General features: G+C 33.1%; 1 protein-coding gene across 3 annotated transcripts in view; it reads right to left on the bottom strand.

Moving 5' to 3' along the window:
• Positions 1 to 20,931, bottom strand: part of wge (BAH domain and coiled-coil containing protein winged eye) — a 277,971-nt gene that overhangs the window by 105,473 nt on the left and 151,567 nt on the right. For all 3 annotated transcript variants that reach the window (XM_074179834.1, XM_074179832.1, XM_074179833.1), the window contains exon 3: positions 16,671 to 16,817. In XM_074179834.1, the coding sequence (XP_074035935.1) occupies positions 16,671 to 16,817 (147 nt within the window). The remainder of the gene's footprint in view (positions 1 to 16,670; positions 16,818 to 20,931) is intronic.

The raw sequence follows: 20,931 nt of genomic DNA, 5'->3' as shown, positions 1-20,931 counted from the left end.
ACACGTGAGACCTACGTATTATGGTTTACATGAATACATATTTCTTTCTCAAATTTCAGACTGTAAAAAGGGTTTTGGATACCACTGAGGATGGTAAATTGATAATGGCTACTTATAAACCAGGACGTGTATTTTTAAGAAATGACATAGCATCCTTAATAATTAAGCATGAATTGAAAGATGACAAAAACAAAAGATAAGCCAAAATTTCATTGTAAAAAAATAATTTACCAAAAGAAAATGTTTTCTATTACAACTAATTTGTAACAAAAATATGAACAAATTATGGAATTACTAGTTTTTGAAACTTTTTATTTTGAACGTTTTTTCGCTAACTTCATGAAGCACTTTCTTCACCGATATTTGATTTATTTTCAGAATATCCTGTGAGAGATTTAGAACATTGGCACAATAATTTTATGATTTTTTTCCATACGGAAACCTGGAAGTTCATTATACACCTTATATTAATAAAGGAAAGCCGAAAACTGCTAGGGGTAAACTTTGGTCTATTTATATTTATTCAAGGATTAAAATAATTCATTACTTGAATATACATGTTTTGTTTTGGAAAAATCCCCATTTTGTTAAGGACTTGCAATACTAGAAATAATTATTCTTGAAGTTTTACCTTCCACTCAACTGAATTAATAGGAACATCTTGAAATGAGAAAAATCAATAGTTTGATCCAAGAAAATTTTACTACTTACTTATAACAGATATATGTTTTCGATGTAATTATTTTTGTTTGGTTTTACGTCGTTTGTCATCTCTCAAATTTTTTATTCAAAATAAAAAATAAATCAATGATTTGTATTTTGAATTTTGAAACCCTTTACCATTTTTGAACTTCCTAACTATGCCTGTCATTCCTCAACTTTTTTGACAAGTCACTTTATCAAGATATGTTGATGTTACATTCAACATTTTGTTATATTTCATAAATGAAAATTGAACAAGAAGTAGGTATCAGAAATATATTTTTATTTACTGTAAAATGAAGTTGAATTGATACTCCCTGTATTATTTTCCTCCACAAATATGTTGTACTGTTTCAAACAATGTTTAGTGATAATTAAAACATCCTGTTTCAAAAAGTGATAGATAGGTTTTCATTCATTATTCATTGCATAGTAATTTCTCATATAATTTGTTTTGAGTTTTCGCTACAATATATTGCAATTATTAGTATATTATTATTATGTGCTTTATGAATTTTTGACTAACTGTTTGGTGTTAATTGGTACAATTTTTAAAAATTCGTGATAAAAGTTAAAGAATTTTTTAACACAATAATTGACAAATTGTTATGTTATTCCGTAAAAAATTGAAGCAAGACCCAGTACAATATTATTTGAAAAATCGTTACAGATTTTAATGAAAAACTGTTACTATTGAGAGTTATTGGTAACACCAGGTTATGAAAGTTTTCAAAACAAAATATATTGAATGGTAGAATAATTCCATTTGGTCACATGTTGCGGTTTTGTTAACTGTTTTTTTTGTAAAATCTCACAAAAATTATAATTTTAATTCATTATGAATTTTCATCAATAGTCGGCATATTCCAACATATACCACATTTGAAGCTTAAAAAAGTAATAGTCAAAAAATTGTTTGCTAAATATTTTCTGTTGGTACTCTATATAATCATGGTGGTTCGATGATGAATCCAATTAGAATACACTCATATCAAGAATCCGTTAAAAATGTCCATATTCGCGGATAATTTCACTCTGACATTCGTCGCGACCGTTCAACGGGAAAAAATCCAATTTTCCGGTATGCTTTCAAAAATCATTCCAACAGTTTGTATTTATCGTCAATAATCACGTCAGAAAGTTAAAAAAAAATTTCAACGTTCCTGTCACAAAAACTCCATCAATTGATTCATGTTCAAGCCGTATGTCATGAATAACAATACGCCATATTCATTTTAGCTTAATCGAAAAACGGCGGTGGGTACTTTATCATCCGATTGGAACATTGTTTTGATCAACATGCAATCACGGTTGTGTTTTCCAATACAGTTTTTTATTAATTTCCTATTCGAAGTGTCGTTAGCTGAATAGGTAGGCCCTTTTGTTAGTGGAATATCAATGCGTTTTGAGGGGTATGAATGAATCTGTAGTCAATGACGTGACAATTTTCATAGAAACAAATAAATTGATAAGAACATTGATAACACAGTTCTCCAAAAAAGTTAATTAGATTCAGATAAACGCTGTTTTATAAACACGACTGATGAATAACATTTGGTTTCTGTATAATATTTATGGTAGATTGTCTCAAAATAATTTACTAGCTATTTTTCCAATAATTTATTTTTATTTTCAAGCCAATAATAATCCAAGTGAGTATCAGATATTGTGCTGTTTAGTTCTCGAGAAGTCAGTCTTTGAAAATTTGAAGCATCAACGTAAATTTACATTAATGATTCGTTGCTGAGTTCATATGATGAAGTATTAGGTAAAATAGAATACTCATGATACGAGGGTGGAACCAAAAGTACCCAGCCTGACGTAGAGGTGGCGGTAGTTGTTTGAAAAATATCACGGTATTTAAAAGTACAATACTTTTATTTGAAAGGCCTCAGCCCAACCAATATAAGAGCTGAAGTGAATTCTACTCTGGTTAAATCTGCTCCTTCGTTTACAACAGTAAAATATTGGGTTGCAGAGTTTAAACGAGGCCGTATAAGCTTCGAAGACGAGCATCGAAGTGGTGGACCAAATGAGACTGAAATGTAAAATTGTGAAAAATGCAAAATATTCAAATAACTTCAACATTCATCGATTATCAAATAATCGACTTGAAGAATTTCACTAGTTCGGACTTCCATTGTCTATTATATAAAATGATTTGAAATCCCTGAAACAAGTAAAAAAAGAATAGTTGAAAATAACAATTATATTAAGCAACAATAAACCTGAAATGAAATGATAGTAAAATAACCTACAAGTAAAAATATAATAATTGAATAAATAAAGATTAAATGAATGCAAAAAGAAAATAATAAAAATAAAAAAGTGTAGAGATTCCAAGTCACGTTAGTTCACGACGTTTCGATTGTTGGTATCTACAATCGTCTTCGGGTGATGACTGGACTGATTCCTCCGAGAGATGACTATTTTATAGGTCGTTTTTTTATTATTTTCTTTTTGCATTCCTTTAATCTTTATTTATTCAATTATTATATTTTTACTTGTAGGTTATTTTACTATCATTTCATTTCAGGTTTATTGTTGCTTAATATAATTGTTATTTTCAACTATTCTTTTTTAATTATTCTTTTTTTACTTGTTTCAGGGATTTCAAATCATTTTATATAATAGACAATGGAAGTCCGAACTAGTGAAATTCATCACGAAACATTGTCAATCACCTTCAAACAAATCGACTTGAAGTTTTCAAGTCCAAATATTTAGAAAACGGTTGCTTACAGCGACTAGTAACAAGGGTAGCTTATTTACGTAGATATGATAGAGGAATCGATTTTTTTTACTGAAAAATGTGGTAGAAGTACGTCCAAAAAAGTTATGAATCTTTAAAAAAGAAAAAGACGTGTAGGTGGCGCCCCCTACGAGTAAGAGCAATAAGAACATCAGGTTCGAATTCGACACCTCAAAAACCTCCTATTACCAAGTTTCGTTTAATTAAATTCAGTATTTCAAAAGTTATTTGAAAAAAACGAAAATAAAAATAAAACTTCAACACCCTGTATCTTGGAAACAAAGCGTTTCCGGACATTTATTTATTTGGACAATTCATATTAGAGTATTGTGAGGAATCACCTCCTGAAGTTTGTCACAGAACTTTTGATGGTTTATGACTTCATCCATGATGTTTGATATCACTGATAGCAATGCTACTGGTCTATAGTTATTTGAAAGATTTTTTTTACCCTTTTTTGGAATAGGCTGAACGCGAGCAATCTTCCAACAAAATAATATTGTTTTTAGCAGGTCGACCAGCATGATAGCTTTAATACTAATCAATATAAAACCCTGAATGACTTATACAAAATCACAAAAAATGTGATTTTGAAAATATTTGTTCACAGTTTTTTGAAATCAAACATATTCACAGTATTCATATGAGCAGGTAGGACATTATACTCGTATAATGTAAAACCGAAGAAATTTTGTCGTGCTCTCATTAGAGTGAATCTCCAATAAGATATTTATTTCGTACAGTATATATGTGAATATCATAATGATCTTGAAATACTGGAGCGTTTTTTACGATTTGCAAGAAGAATATACGTACGGAGAAGTGTCTGTCATAATCTTATAATGCATGAATAGATATCGACAAGAATGTATATTCCACACCAGTAAGAATTCTCATTCCGTTTCTTTTGTAAAAGGAATACAGTTGCAATCAGTTGAATTTCCCCAGAGATGAATACGATATCGAAAATGAGATTGAATAAGTAAACAACCTTTAGCTAGTAATAGGTTTAAGCTAACGCAGTAGAAAGAATGCACTCGAAATTAAAGTTTATATGGTATAAGAATTAATTGTTAATTTTATAATATAGGTACTTACTAATTATTCTGAAATTCAATAAAGCTCTTTAAACTAATGGTGCTTAATTTTCTCTGTATGGTCGTAGAAAAAGTATAGTGTGCAACATGTGCGTGAAGACTTTTTTACACTTGCGTTGTTTGCGACACTCGCCTGAGGGCTCGTGTCGCAAATTCCACGCTTGTGTAAAAAAGTCGATTTCACTCACTTGTTACACAATATACTATTATGGTGTAGAGCAGGGGTTCCCAACCTTTTTGCACCTACCTACCTACCACTTGACTTTTTGAGAAATATTGGCGTACCACCAGACCTGAATATTTTAATAAACGTATAATATTTACCCTACTAAAAGTGTTCAAAGGCCTTTTTAATTAAATTCCTGAGAAAACTTCATATTTAATGGTTAGATATTTGTTTATTTATAACATGCTTATAATAAAGGAAGAATAAAAAGATAAAAAAGGTATTAATTTACAGTTTTACTTATTACCCATAGGTCTAAAAACATACAAATAAATAATTATTGAAAAGTCAGCAAAAAATTAATCATCATACAAAATATACTTCTATAGTCTTTAGTGCGAAACTTGTTGTTTGCCTGTGATTAAAATATCAAAATTAGGAGTAATGGAACGTATCTTCACTCGTAAGTTCTCTTCAACACTTATTCTGCTTCTATGTTTATTTTTATGTACATGAGTTCAGAAAATCCACTCTCATACAAGTAACTCGTAACAAATGGCATCAAAAATAGCAGAGCTTGCCGGAAGAGCAAAGGGTACTCGGTTTTACATCCGATCCAGAAATTAGTTGAAGATTTATCTTAGGAATGAAGTATGAAACATATTTCACAACGGCTCTCCTGTAAAATGTAGTGAATGTTGAATTGTGTGTGTTATTTACCTGCCGGATACAGATATCTAGCTACGCGTTTTGAAAAAACAATGTATATAAATTTCAATATTATTTCTTCGTGAATTAGAGTTATTTGGAATCATCCGCATGAATTGCAATACTTATCATAATGCTAGTTCACGAATACGTCGACAGCTCTCAACGTAAGTGTAGCCTGTACATTTCAAAAAGCCAACGATCCGTGGAAAATTTGTGAATCGTCTTTCACATTCATACCACAGGCCAGAACTCCCTCTCGCGGTTATTTTCGATTACCGCTCAGTCAGGCACAACACCATCCATTTATTATACGAATAGTGCTCAGAGTATGGCATGCGAGGTGTTTCAGCAGAGTTTGCGTTCAACATAAACTTTGTGTGTCTAGGCTAATATCAGATAAGAGAGAAGAAAACAGGAATTTATACTTCCTCTGTGAAACGTGACTGCGAATACGAGATATAACAACAACACACGCTTAGATATTTCTACAAAAATCATCACCCTCCTGAATTATTCCAATTCATTTAGTAGTGTCAACGAATACGATGGGAGGCTATTTATATTTAGGGAACTGGAAACACTAATGTCAATCGGTAAAATCGGCAACACCATAATAAAGTTTGACATTTTTTTAGCATAAACGTACTCACAACGTTCCGATGTAAAAGTGATGTTTTTTTGTTTACAATGAGTTAAGAAAATCAATTTGACCAAAAAATGGCAATTCCAAGGGAAGGTTTTCGTTGGAATATTTTTCACAACTTTCGAGGTGGATTATTATCTCAACAAGAATGTGTCGATGAATTTTTCATGGCGATAAATCACCATCAAAAACCACAGTATATCACTGGTATAGTGAATTAAATCGTGGTCGTAGTTCGGTTGCCGACGAATTCCGTGAAAGTCGTCCAAAATCGGCTGTTGTGCTACAAAACATTCATTTTTGCATGAACTTGCACTTAGTTGTAAAAAAAAGTTGTTCTCGCTAGTTGTCAGTCGCTCAAAATAAGGAAATGACTGAAAAGTTCGACCGTGGCGCTTCTAAAGACGTGTATAAAATCGAATCATGGATATATGCGTATGAGCCGGAAACAAAACAACAGTCCCCTGTGTGGGTATTCCAAGACGAGCTAAATCCAACAAAAGTTGTTCGTTAAAGAAGCACAGCGAAGCAAATGGTCACCTGTTTCTTCGGCCGAATGAGTCACGTGACCGCTGTTCCGCTTGAGGAACGTAGAACGGTCAATTCTGAGTGGTACACGACCATTTGTTTGCCGGAAGTCTTGGAGAGAAATTTGTAAAACTAACCGCCGAACACGAATCATTCTCCATCATAACAATGCGAGCTCTCACATATCTCGTGAAATAGGTGAATTTTTGGACAGTCCAAACATCGAATTGATGACTCATCCTCCGTATAGTCCTGATTTGGCACCTAATGACTTCTTGTTCCCGAATATCAAAGGTACACTGCGTGGTCAACGATTTACGAGCGCCGAAGAAGCAGTTGAGGGGTACAAACACTATGTTTTGGAGGTGTCTCAAGAGGAACGGAAAAACTGATTTGACAAATAGTTTGAACGAATGTAAACGTGCATTCATCATCAAGGATAATATTTCGAAAAACAATAAAGTCATTTTCATTAGAAAATGTTTGTTATTATTTGCTATTCATGAAATATATATACTACTCCTCGTATTTATGTAAGAATAGCAAGTTTCTGAGGACCTCAAAAACTATTTCTATTTGAATAATTTTAAAATCAGAAAACTTTCAGAGCGACGATAACTGTGTCGGGTTTTTTGGCCGTGGTCTGCAGGTTTCATGACTGACGTTTCGTCTACTACTGCGGTATATATTATCAAAGGAGATGAAGTAAAGGGCAAAGTGTTCGGTTTGTTCTCAACGCAAAACCTACAATATTGAAAATCGGAGACAAATTATTTTGAAAAAAATCAAGAATGACGTACCTACAAGCAGTGTCTTGGTCAAGTTATTTTTTACTTTACAAACTTATGTCATTTCGGTAATGACGTCATACGTTATTTCAACCTTGCTGGGTATGACAGGAAATTGAATCAAAAGTAAATGATTTGTATACCTATCCCTGAAAAGGTTTAAAAATGAAAATTATGAAAAAACAAATTTTTGAAGAGAAGCTTTCATACAAATGCAAAACAAAATGGAAAACCAATTTCTTTCATTTTCAGTTTTTTCTGTGCGTAAAAATCTTGCGCGGGAAGATTTTCAACGTTACAGAATAACCTAATAGGTCAAACAATAATCAGGTAAGTCACTGTGATGCCACTGGAATTATTATCCGTAATCCAACTTCATGAAAAGAGTCCCCTTGTTACTGGTAACAAAGACATTTCAGTAATTAATGAAAAAACAATATTTTTAGTATTGACACCCGTAAACCAAAAAGACACACGATAATAGGATCTTTTTTTTCATAAAATATGACAAGTAATCACCACCTGAATCAATAACATCATTTAAGGAACACCCTGTATATTATATTCCAGTTAAAACGAACCACCCTGAATAAGTTAGTTGATATTGAGATAATGATATATATATATTTATGAAACCAACTTGAAAAATCTATATTGGTTGTGGATGATTTATCATTTTATAACAGTCGTTCATAAAAAAGATAAAATCAATTCAATTAAAATCGGTTCATCGATTCTTGTACACAGAAAAAACAATATACTATTTTTGAATATAGCCCTAGTCCTCAAATCATTCAAATTAAATTAATAATGCTGAACTGATAGAAAATCATTGAGGTGATTGCAACTCTCAAATTGTATTAATTGAATACCAATTATTAGTTTCCAAACAAAAATATTTTCTAGGAGAGTTTTACCTTTCATTATGTTAATTAATTACAATTATCATTGGCAGTCATTAGTTACAAAATGATTACTTCAATTTTGAAGAAGTGCTTCTTCACATTTGCCTACTTTTCAAACATTAGACTTGAAAATAAATTGAATATATTTTATTTGAAAGACAGAATACATATTTTAATCTCAACAAAAGTTTTATAGACTACTGATATACCTTTATTGATATAGCTTACTGATAAAGATAACATTTTTATAGAAAAATATATTGAATTTACGCAGTCACTTTTTAGGGTGAATCATAAGTTTTCCCTTTCTACGCCAGTATGAAGTTCACCATTGAGTTTTTGGTTATGGAAATTGAAAATACCCCAGAAGGTTTATGAAAAACACACTTATCATCCAATATCAGTTATTTTGCACTTTGGTTAGAGTAATAATTGAAATAATTCAATATTCCCTTCAAATAAAAGTATAGTTGGGTGTCTTTCAAACCATGTATAACTTAAAATCAATGACGAGACTCCAATCACATATTATACTTCAATAACTTATATTGAAATACAATGATTTTTCATGTTGTCGTCAACAGTAAAATATATCTCAGTTCCATACCACCAATACACGAAGAACTTTGATTTTCTTCAAGGAACTAGGTATGAAGGTGGTTTTTAAAACAAGTCATACAGTACAGAGCCTTTTAGGAAGTCCAACTGACAAAGTCGAGAATTTGAATAAGTCTGAAATTTACGAAATGAAATGCAAGGACTGCAATGCAAAATATTATGGACAGATAAAAAGATCCATTGAAATAAGATATAAGGAACAATTAGCACACTTGAAATACGGAACACCTGAAAAATCACCAGTCGCCCATCATATTTTGCAATGAAACCTTTCCATAGATTTCAGTTCATTACGATTAGTTAGACAAGTTAACAACAACACCCCTCTAGATGCCTATGAGAGTGTAAAAATAAGTAAACATAATAATATTATGAATAACGATGGTGGACCAATACCTGATAGTGTACTATATAGCTTGTTAATATATAATTTTATTTATTAGGTTTACCTGACTATTACATAAGGACACATTGTAAAATTAATTTGAGACTGGTACATAAGGCAATATTGTGAAATTGATTCTATTTAGCCTATAATATTTCAATTATTAGATTTACCTGAATATTACATAATTACACATTGTAAAATTAATTTAAGACTACTAGATAAGGCAATATTGTGAAATTAATATTCATTACTACACCAAAGGTTTCAAACAGTGCATCACAAATAAAAAAATCACTTGATTACCAAAAGTGAGGTTATGATTGACTGAAGTAAACCTTTTTTGCGAAATCCGTAATACACTATATAATCAATCAATGTATATCCGGTTGATCAGAAGATGATATGTTTTCTCTGTGTGTCGATAAAACTTTTATGTATATCCGAATTATAAATGTTACATTAAATATGTGAAGTTAATGGTTTATTACGAGGTTAGTGCTATACTTATATGAAAAAAAAATTGATTCTCATCATTATTTTGCATATCGAAGAATCATCTTCTTCAAAAAGTAAGGGACACTTGGACTGCAAATGGTGCAGGCAGGTAAGCAACGAATGCACCTTTTTCTGCAGCTCTTGTTTTCAAGAGAGAAATATGATTTTGAAAACGTTTACAGGAACTGCAGGTTACGTCATTATGATGTTTTTAATCCCATTATTCAGAAGACACTTGAGCATTGCTTTTCATATGTTATACTTGCAAGTAAACCCTTTTGTTGCATCCTCCGACAGAGGTAAGAAACTAAGTTGTACACTTTTATTCTTTGAAACCAATGATAAAAGAAAGTTTGTACCACAGAGCATTCAAATATATTCTATCTCATCCAGTGGAATCATGAATGAAATAGAGATGATTTTGTGTATCTTCTGAATATTTCATTTACATGGTATTTGTCGAATGAACTTTTTGTACGTAATTTTTTGAGGTTGAAAAAATCAAGCACTAAAATCATCAATAACACTAACACATCAATGTCCTCTGCAACAAGAACTATTGGAAGGATTTAGTTCAGAATAGCCACAAAAAACTGATTTTTTATGTAAATACATATAAGTACATGTTTTTAGAACAATATACATACTTCTGTCTCCAATTCAAAAGGTTTCCGATTTCAAATAATATGAAAAAACAAATATTAAAAAAAACATAAAAATCGGAGCTGTTCTTGAGGACATGCTAGAAAAATACTTCATTAATGCGAAAAAGTATACAAAATGGTGTATGGCTTATACATCGAATTTTTATCTTGCTTATTCCGAAAGCGATAAACGTTTTATTATTAGATTACGGATATGAAAATACGCCGGGAACCGTAAAATGATTAACGAGTTTTCCCATATATCGTATGATCGATACTAATGGAAGCAGACAAAAGACAATTGAAAACAATAAACCGCGCCTGAAACCCTGTCAACCGAAAAATTCAAAGCTCACCATATTTTATGAATGCTGAATACAATGGCACAAGAGGATAAATTAAATATGTACAACTAATCGTTTGCAAAAGCAACCGCATGTTAATGGATGATGGTCGGTGACATATTTAAAATGCACCATTTCTCACTAACTCATTCATATGAAAACCAACATTGTGTTCGATTATCTAACAGAGTCATAAATTAACACCAGTTTTCCAAAAATGCTTCAGGAAATGAAAAAACCTCGAAACTCATGAAAAAATATCCAAAACAAGATTTTTTTCCAAACGACAAAACTACAACCCTCTTCTCGACGTGCTTTTCACCAACCACGTTGACGTCCTCAGATCAAGAAAAATAATGTTTAACTCCGAAAAGAAATCAGTAATCTCGGGTAGTTCCCGTTAATTTTAACAGAGTAATTCATATAAAGATAAACAAATGGCTGTTTGGAATGTGTTTGGCTGTCACTATTCAAATTTCTCATGCCACACTTTCTTATTTCCAGACTCTCAAAACCATTCAAAAATTTAGTGCCATGTACCGATCTCAACAATTCCAGAAGTTTTGATTTATATTTATAGTATGGCCGTTATCCAAGGCGAGTTAAGCGATACTAGATTTTGCTAGTCTCCGAAATCGAAGAGATGTGCTGTGTCTTCTTTGAAACAACTTTTATTGGCTCGCTTAGTCTGACAGATATATTTTTAACACAGTCCTCGTTGCTTATATCATATATCCCAGATTTTTCATTTTCAAACATCTTGTCTCCAGGGTTACCTTACATTTGTGAGCAAAACGTTTTGAAATCTACTAAATTTAAAAACAATATTCAGATTTGAAATTACAGCCACCTACGTAACAAAACAAAAACAATTTTTTATGGTTGTAGCCTCATAAAGAGTACTAGTACTACTTACAGATTTGTATTACTTAATTGTTCAGCATTATTCAATTTAGTCAATTATTTCTTGTCAATTAATCATACTGATAGTTATTATGGACATACATACAGAGTGAAATATCAATTTTGCACCAATAAACTAGTAAAAATTTAAACCATTTTCAACAAACATTGATATACTAGTTCGAATAATGAATTGGACTGAGTTTTGCATTGAAATATTATTATAGTAATATGAGAGGGGCGCCTAAGGTGTATATGAGATACTAATATAGTCGAAGTAACCGATATAGTAATCTTAAAGGTGTCAGCGAAGCCAAAGGCCAAAAAAAAACCATTACAAAGGAATTATGCCGCAACGAATTAGTCCACGTGGACTGAAGAATTGACGGTTCGTGTTGGATAATTTTTCCTAACCGAGTTTTATGATTGGCTGAAGAGTCATAAAATTAAATTTGAAGTAATGTTACTGTGACCAACAGAATGTAGCGATGAGTACCGCCGTTGTGTCGTCAATGTTCAGTTCAGAAACTGATCGCGATTAGAGTGTTGAAATTCGATATTGGTGAAGTTATAATTACTTAAAATTTTTGTTATTTGTTTAAAATGTGGCGTCCTTGGACAAGTACTAATAGTAATAACGAGTGTGATAACAACGCAGACTTTATCCTGTGTAGTGATTCCAATAGCGCTAGTGAACAATGAGAAAAAAAGAGATATCAGTGAATAAGATTCGGATGCATTTGAATATTGAAACACAGAGACTATGTTTCAATGTATATTAGAATCTACATATCAAGTTTGGTTTTGAGGGAAAAAAACTATTACAAGCAACATCAGATTTGACCGAAATTCCTTTCTCAACTGTATACGTAAAATAGTCACACACAAACCTTATGAAAGAAAGACGCGATTTGATGCGGGATTACCAAAACCTTTAGATGTTCATCTAATAAAATCATTAAAAAACGATATACGACTGTTACAAAAGCAATGAGATTCCTACAATTGAAATCATAAGGAAGAAATTGAATACTTTCGGCCATAACGTGAGCTGCTGTGACAAAACTCTTCAGAATTGGATAAAGAAACTGGGATTAAGATTTAAAATAATAAACAAACGTCAAGCAGTTATGGAAAGCAGAAGAATAGTGGAGTTGCGTAATAAATATTTAAAACAAATAACTAAATATAGACAAGAACAACGGCAAATTTTCTATTTGGACGAAACTTGGTATGACACTCACAACACAGTTACGAAAGGGTGGACTGATAGTTCGAAAATGTGTACGCCTAACATTCCTGCAAACAAAGGATCGCGACTAATAATTGTGCATTGCGGAGGAAGTAAAGGATGGGTTCCGAATTCTTTGAAATTATGTGAAAAAAAACTTGAGGACTGCAATGAGGACTATCTGAGGACTATCATAAGAACATGGAAGCTAATATTTTTGAGGAATGGTTTGAAAACACATTGATCCAAAACTTGGATGCGAATAGTGTAATAGTTCTTGACAACGCTTCCTATCATTCGCGACAGTTCATCAAAGTACCGAATAAAAATTTGAGGAAAGAAGAAATACAAAGTTTTTTAATAGATAACAATTTGTATTTTGAAGATAACTATACCAAAAACCAACTACTTGAAGTTTTACAGACAAAAACATTTGAAAAAGTGTATGCCCTTGAGAGTATTGCTGTAAAGTATGGACACACCATATTGAGACTTCCCCCCAATTTTTGTGTTTTCAATCCCATCGAGTTGATTTGGGGAAAAATGAAACAAAGCATCAGGCGTAAAAATAATTTTCCAAAATTTGATAAGAAGGGTGATAGAGCTAGTTAAAGAAGAAGTATCTAATATTACCGAAGAAAACTGGCAGAAAAGGATTAAAAAAGTAATTTTAGTTGAAAAAGACTATATGGAGATTGGACACTTCCATATCAATGGTGAAAATAAATTCATTAGGTATTGATTTAAATGACGACAGTGATAGTGAAATGGAGAATATGGAAAAGAAATCATCAGAAGCTTTCGAAGAAAGTTGGTGAAGTGTTTTTGAAACGATCGATTATATATATATATATATATATATATATATATATATATATATATATATATATATATATATATATATATATATATATATATATATACCCGCAAGGGTTTATTGTGGTTCACACCTATTCAAGTGCGAGTAAGTAGTATTCAGAAGTATTTTCAATCATCACTCTGTTATTTGAATCCTTACTTTCCCACTTACCTATACATATAAACGAAATATATATTCAATAATCAGAAATGATTATTGAATAACAAAATTAGTTAGCTCCCTAACTATTTTATTAAAGAGGAACTGCTGGAAGGTAGGGGGCACTATATCTTTTACTTGAACTATACCTAGTCTTTATCTGAATATTGTTTTCAAATTCAAACAACTTTTCTAAATAATCTTCTTTAATAATGTCGAAAACAAGGGTAGTTTACTCTTGATCAAAATTTAGAATTTTGACACCTCAAATCCAAGTTTTCCGCAATGCACCAATTTTCATCAGGAATACATTTTTCTGACGAATGGATAATGAAAAAGTTTCCCATATGGTGAAAACTTTTTGAAACTCACTGTATATTATGCATGTTATATACGTATTAACCTTCCTCTTGAATCACTCTATCTATTAAAAAAACCCGCATCAAAATCCGTCGCATAGTTTTCAATATCTAAGCATACAAAGGAACAAACAGCGGAAAGCGACTTTGTATTATACTATGTTATGTATTGATTGATGCTTCTGTTTCGTGCAGCAGCAAAATCTTGTAGAAGACGCATTGATTTCATATGGTTTCAAATATGTCGCTTTCAATTTTTTATTTCTTAAATATTTCTTATAGATAGTGAAGTTAAATCATTGTTTGAGAAATGAACTTCTGATAATTCCTTTTTTTCAACGGCTTGGGGATAGCTTGTTCTATTCTCATCTATTAATTTACAACCCCGAAATTGAAGCACAATATCAACCATTATAAATATATGTTTGTGATTCCATCAAGGCGTCCGTCTAGATGGAATATACAACGGGAGAAAATCAACAATTCGTCCACACCACATTCACCTATTCCAAATAAAAGAATGTCCATCTGATGACAGTTAAGATGACAGACCTATCTATTAAAAATTGTGATATTCCCAATATTTATTATAAGTGTAGCGATATGTCTAAAACACAAATTTCGCTTCACGGCGGTGAATCAGAAATTTCTCAAAAAAGCATGCCTTACGAATAGAAAGAACGGAAAAAGTAGCGAATATGGTAACGTTAAAGATTTTCATGAAATTTTGACAGACGGTTAAAAGTCACTAAATCTGATCTGACCTTACCTAACCTAATCCGACCGAACCTAACCTAATCCGACCGAACCTAACCTAACCCGGCCGAACCTAACCTAATCCGACCGAACCTAACCTAACCCGACCGAACCTAACCTAACCCGACCGAACCTAACCCAGAGTTGCAAACCGTAGCGGAATTCTGCTACTCTAGCGGAATTTACTCGACGGTAGCGGCATAGCGGATATTAACATAAAGTAGCGGACTTTTCTACAAATAATATTGAAAAAATATGGAAGAAGAGGCAGTGGACAGCACTCGAAGCTGACAGTAGACACTTGAATAATTGAATTTACAGTCAATACGTCTTAGTAGCTGAGGTCATTACATGATGAAAGAGAAGAATATTCTTGGATATTTTCATTCATTTCATAAACCTTATAACCTTCAATATTTTGAAACTAAAAGTCTCGATTGTCTCGCCTATTATAAATTATATAGAACAAATAACAGTGGAAATAGATAATTCATCTGATTGTAGCTCGAGCGAAAGAGCTACCGTAGTTGTAATTGACGGAAACGCGGCATTTTCAAAAAAATACACGAAGTCTCGAAAACAAACTTTTCCTCAACATTGGTTGCCTGATTGCAACTTAAAAGGATGGATTAGACCGAATGATCATTCAAGAGCTCAGTGTGATTATACGCACGTGAACAAATTGATATTCATTTTTACTTTTCAAAATCTTTATTTCAAGCTAAGAAATATTTAGCCGAGACGACAGCTTTCAAAAAGTACCTACTGTAAATTTAGAAAATTAGGTAGCACCTACTGAGTTGCGCGGTTGAAAATTAGCATGATCCTGATTCCTGACATTAGTGACAGTTCAGTTTAGAGGTATCTGAATGGTACACAAACTACAAACTGTGAGTTTTGTGGTATTTAATTTTGGATAGGGCGCATTGCGTCAGATATATAAGCGTAACGGAATATGAAGCAGTGTAGCAGAATTTTGGTTCATGTGTAGCGACTTGATAGTTCATCCAGTTGGCAACACTGACCTAACCTAACCCGACCGAACCTAACCTAACCCGACTGAACCTAACCTGACCCGACCGAACCTAACCTAACCCGACCGAACATAACCTAACCTGACCGAACCTAAACTGACCTGTTTTACATTTGAATAGAATGGGATACTCTTCCAGAAGTTCCAGAACAAAAACAAAGCCAACAAAACGCAAGTAAGCAATTCTAATATTTGGATCATTAAAAAAGCCGCCTTCGACACAGTTTAATTCAGAGAAGGAAAATACGTTAGAAATGGAAATATTTGAAATAATTGATTGTGCGAATGATAAAGTTTGACAACTTTGACATTTGTTCATGTACCTTTGGGTTGATAATAAAAATACCTGTGTTTCAACGAATTATCCAAAAAACAGTAGTAAATAGGTGAATAAAGATGCAATTGGTGTGTTCCCAAAAACTCGTTTTTTTAACTAAAAAATAGCATATCTTCCAAAGTTATATTTTCCGCACGAAAGTTTCGCTTGCTATAGTATTTTTTTCATGTTTTGAATCATCTGTGCAAGTTTCATGAAGATCCTGAAGGTTACCGTTTTCGCTATTTTTACCGAAAGTACTTCAGTACTCACCTTTATGGGCAGTGTGAAAGGTATTTCCTGACGACTGCTGGAACTGACCAGAAGCAAAACGTCCTATCGTACTCGCGTGAGAATACAGCGCACTGCCAAAAGTCGGCCCACCGGGAAAGAGCGAATAAACTCCATATTTGCCAAGACCTGAAACACACAAATCACCACACAGTTAGCGCGTACCTTACACGTTTAATAAATTGAGGTTTGAATGACATATGCCCACCATTTCTGTTGACAAAAGTCGAAAAACAAAAGAGTTGTCAAATTAAAAGCCGTCGCAAACATTTCGAGCTTAACCACACGAACCAACCAGAAGTTTTCATGTCTGCGACGAGTACGGTATCGCAAGTAAAGCTCAACGCAAAACACCTCTTATTCTGAACTTGAAAGTTATAAGCCCTTCGATCGATATAGGGTAGGAATTAGGTCCAAAGTGAGCGGGTATATTTCCATGTTTATAATAACTGTAATCTTTCCAGCAAAGTTAGCTATAACAGAGGATATATTAGAATATATCAGCGTTTGCTGAACTACTCAGGAGGAGTTCTTTTTCGCTCCTGATGAAAGCAGAGCTTGCTTCTGCTGCTCAAAATTTCAGTGGGAGGTAGATATCCTGACCTTGAGGAGGAAATTTTATGACTGCTCCACCATCTACGCTGTGGTCCTGCAAGGATCTAGATACCACTTTTCTATTGTAAATGAACGATCTATGAGAAAATAGTTTAAATGATCGGTCGGTCGGTAGCCGGTCGGTTCGACGTGGGTGCTTTGTTCACTCACTCGAATTGACTGCCGTGTTGGTCGCTGGTTCAAGCCCCAGGCTAAACGATCGATTTTCACTTGCTATCGTCCAACCCGTGTTAGGAATCACACGTTAAAAGGTAAAACCCCGTTAGTCCTTAGCTCGCACAAGTTTCGACTTCTGAGGGTTGTCGTTCGTAGGGGTGTGACGTCTGGTTAACAGAAAACATATTTTAAATAGATTTTTTTATACAAAATATTTGCTCTCAATTTACGTTTTTGGCGATAACAGTGACCTGGAAAAAATTTGAGCCTTTTAAATTTTTCTTTTTAGATGGTAATTTTACCAAACAAACAATGTTATGAGGCAAACTTCTGGTGGTTGCGACAAATAGTTTTTTGTGTGTCAAACTGGATAGTATCTAGCATTTCGAATTAGAAAACTGTACACAATGTTTCACAAAGCTACAATTGGACCTACGCCTACGGAAATATAGCTCATATATGTGGATAGTCAACTTGACTATCCGACTACCTCATCAACGATGAAACAGCAGTGCATATACTTTGTGCCTGCCCCGCTAGGGACCGAATCAGGTTTTTAGAGTTCGGCAGAGCCGTACTCTTACCATTTGACCTGAAATACTACTCACCATACAAACTAATCGGCTTCGTTAAGAAGCTGGGTTTATTTGCCCGAGTATGAATAGGTGTGAGCCACAATAAACCCTTGCGGGTTGCGGTGGAGGGTCGAATAGACCCACTCACTTTGGACCTAACCTAACCTATATGTGGAGTTTCGCTTTTCTGATCTCGAAGAATTTTTTTGGAAAAAAAATCCATTTCCATTTTCAAAGCCTGAAATTCACTATGAAATCTCGTCCCAAGCAGTATAAAAAACGATTATTTTTTTTGTAGTAGCAGTAACAATTTCAGAAAAAAACCTTCGAGTCAAAAGTTATAATTGATGATTTACAATTCGTTTCATTCCCGCCTCACCACAGGGTCGTTTTTCTTCATGACACATGCAGAAAACTTTTGTACTTTTTAACTGATGAGTTAGATAACTATGGAGAGCGGGTTGTATGTTTTACGCGATGTGGAAGGTGAAATTGATCATGACCCTCTGAACCAGTAATTAAAATAGGTTGTGACTTGCATTTCTTCATACATTTCTCTCAAAGTTTTTCCAACGACGCGAGTTACGAGAAATGTGCAAGTGCTGCAGCAAAAAACAGTATGCACCTGACTAATGAGAGAAGTCAAAGGCGAGGAAAATGAAAATCATAGCAGCATCAATAGGTGTATTTGGTGAAAACAAAAACAGCAAATATATTCTGAACAAATATCAGCAGGTTCAGCAAAGAAGTCTGTTATATGGAATTGTAAATTTATTATATTTCCATTTCCTTTACCCAGTCACATAAGCTGTGGAAGATTTCCTCAACTGAACATGAGTATATTGTTATGATTAGTTTTGAAAAAACGAACAATTCGATGGCGACTACCGAATAAAATGGACAACAAATAATTTGAAGATTCCATGTAGGTATATTTTTGTAGTTCCTAACTAAAGTATACGAAATTGTTGTAGGTTTGAAGTTATATATTTGAAGTAGAATGACAGACAAACTGATATTAGAAAACACATTGTACTACATCTCTGGCGGTCTTCAAACGGGGCACGCTCAAAAAAATATAATTTTTGGGAATATTTTTCATATTTTTAATGTTGCGATCTTCAGATTTTGATGAAAGTTTGTAGACATTTTCAATTAAAACACAAATGTAGGTACACAGAGATAACCATATTTTGTATTCGCAAATTATAAAGTTATTATAAACGTCCAATACAAACACTATTCTCTCACACTAGAACTACTACACTAATTTCAACATGCATTTCACCATCCAAATTACCATTATAGAGAAAAAAACAATGTTGGTGTTGGATTCATTTCAGTTGTTCAAATTGGTATTTGGGGATTTTCAAAACGATTGATATTATGCCCATACATTTTAATGTTACTTACGAAAGTAATTTGAAAAAAAACATTATATATTCTTTCCGACCATTTCAAAATATTTTTGTAGCCCAAATATAACTAACGTAGCCGAAATATAAACAAATAAAGATTAGCACTATCAAGTTACTCATACACTAACACTATGAAATGGTTCTATTGTTCATGGAAAACATCCGTTATCAACATTTCTAGGTACTTGATGTTTACATTAAATTATTGATAGTTTTAAATTTGGCGAGAGTTTCAAATTAACTGAATACGAGTATAATATAAAAAAATTAGTGAAACATAATGAAATGGTTCTAAATTTATTCGCCATAAACTACGAATTTATTTTTAATTTTCAGGAACATTCAATTGGATAATTAGTATAATTCAAATATAGGCTGCTAAAGGTTGTATCCCAATGTGAGATCAACGTTTCATTGATTCTGGATTAGTTATGCGGAGGAAGATCTAAGTCTGAAATAAATGTGTCAACTGGACATTACTTCAGACAAGAGGAGAGCATGTAGATATTTTAATAAACCGCGATTATTAATTGTGTTCAAACGATTCGAGGAATTAAAACTATTGAAAGAAATTCTTCTCTTAGCGCCAATTCACACAGAAAGGACGTCGGATAGAGGCGTGGTGAGGACAACTGGTCCAATTCACAGTCCGCGCCTCGTCTCAGCACGACGTTCGTACCGTGCAAGAGTTGGCGCCGAGATTATCGTGTGGAAATTTCATTTAAAAAAATAGAACAATTAAACAAAAATAGAAAATAAAAATTAAAAGATTCCAAGCCAAGTAACTTCACGACGTTTCGATTGTTAGTATCCACAATCGTCTTCGGGTGATGACTAGACTTATTCCTCTGGGAAATGATTACTTATGGGTCATTCGAGTACTTTCACTTATACCCTCTTTCCGCTTCACTGGAGATGACCGTTTGGCGTGAGTTGGCCATTTTTCGCTTGATTATGGGTTTCCATATGTTGCGTATCTCTATACACTAGCTTGGCTGAATACAACATGTATGCGGCTTCTTTGAATTTCCTTCTAACCCAGTGTTTCTTCCTGTGTATGATCTCAGCTTGGGACCAAACATGCTCTGCTATTCCTGATTTGCTGGTTTCCCCTCGTTCGTGTGTGTTTCTTGTGCTCGGCAATGCGAACATTTAATTGCCTCTTAGTTTACTCACACGGTATCAGGTAAATACAATTCTTGGAAAAGCAGTCCGCGTTTGGTGGCCTGGATTTCGTGAGGCTGCTACGAATAGTGTTTCCGGATCTGAAGAAGGTTCTGATGTAATATAGATTTGTCAGTTTTTGCGTTTTTGAAATGTCTTGTATTTCCGATAATGAATCTCAATATTTCTTAACGGTTTTCTCTATGTGAGACTCAAAAATCATTTTGGAAAATATTATTGCTCCTGTTTTAATTGAATGATTTGCTAATTGATATTAAAAATCAATCGGATTTTTATTTCTGATAAAATTTATTT

This window comes from Leptinotarsa decemlineata, unplaced genomic scaffold (assembly GCF_025532065.1).
Source record: "Leptinotarsa decemlineata unplaced genomic scaffold, Ldec_3_MD MMD2_tig00026282_RagTag_RagTag, whole genome shotgun sequence".
In the NCBI taxonomy this organism is placed as follows: Eukaryota; Metazoa; Arthropoda; class Insecta; order Coleoptera; family Chrysomelidae; genus Leptinotarsa; species Leptinotarsa decemlineata.
This window is presented reverse-complemented; position numbering and strand designations above follow the sequence as displayed.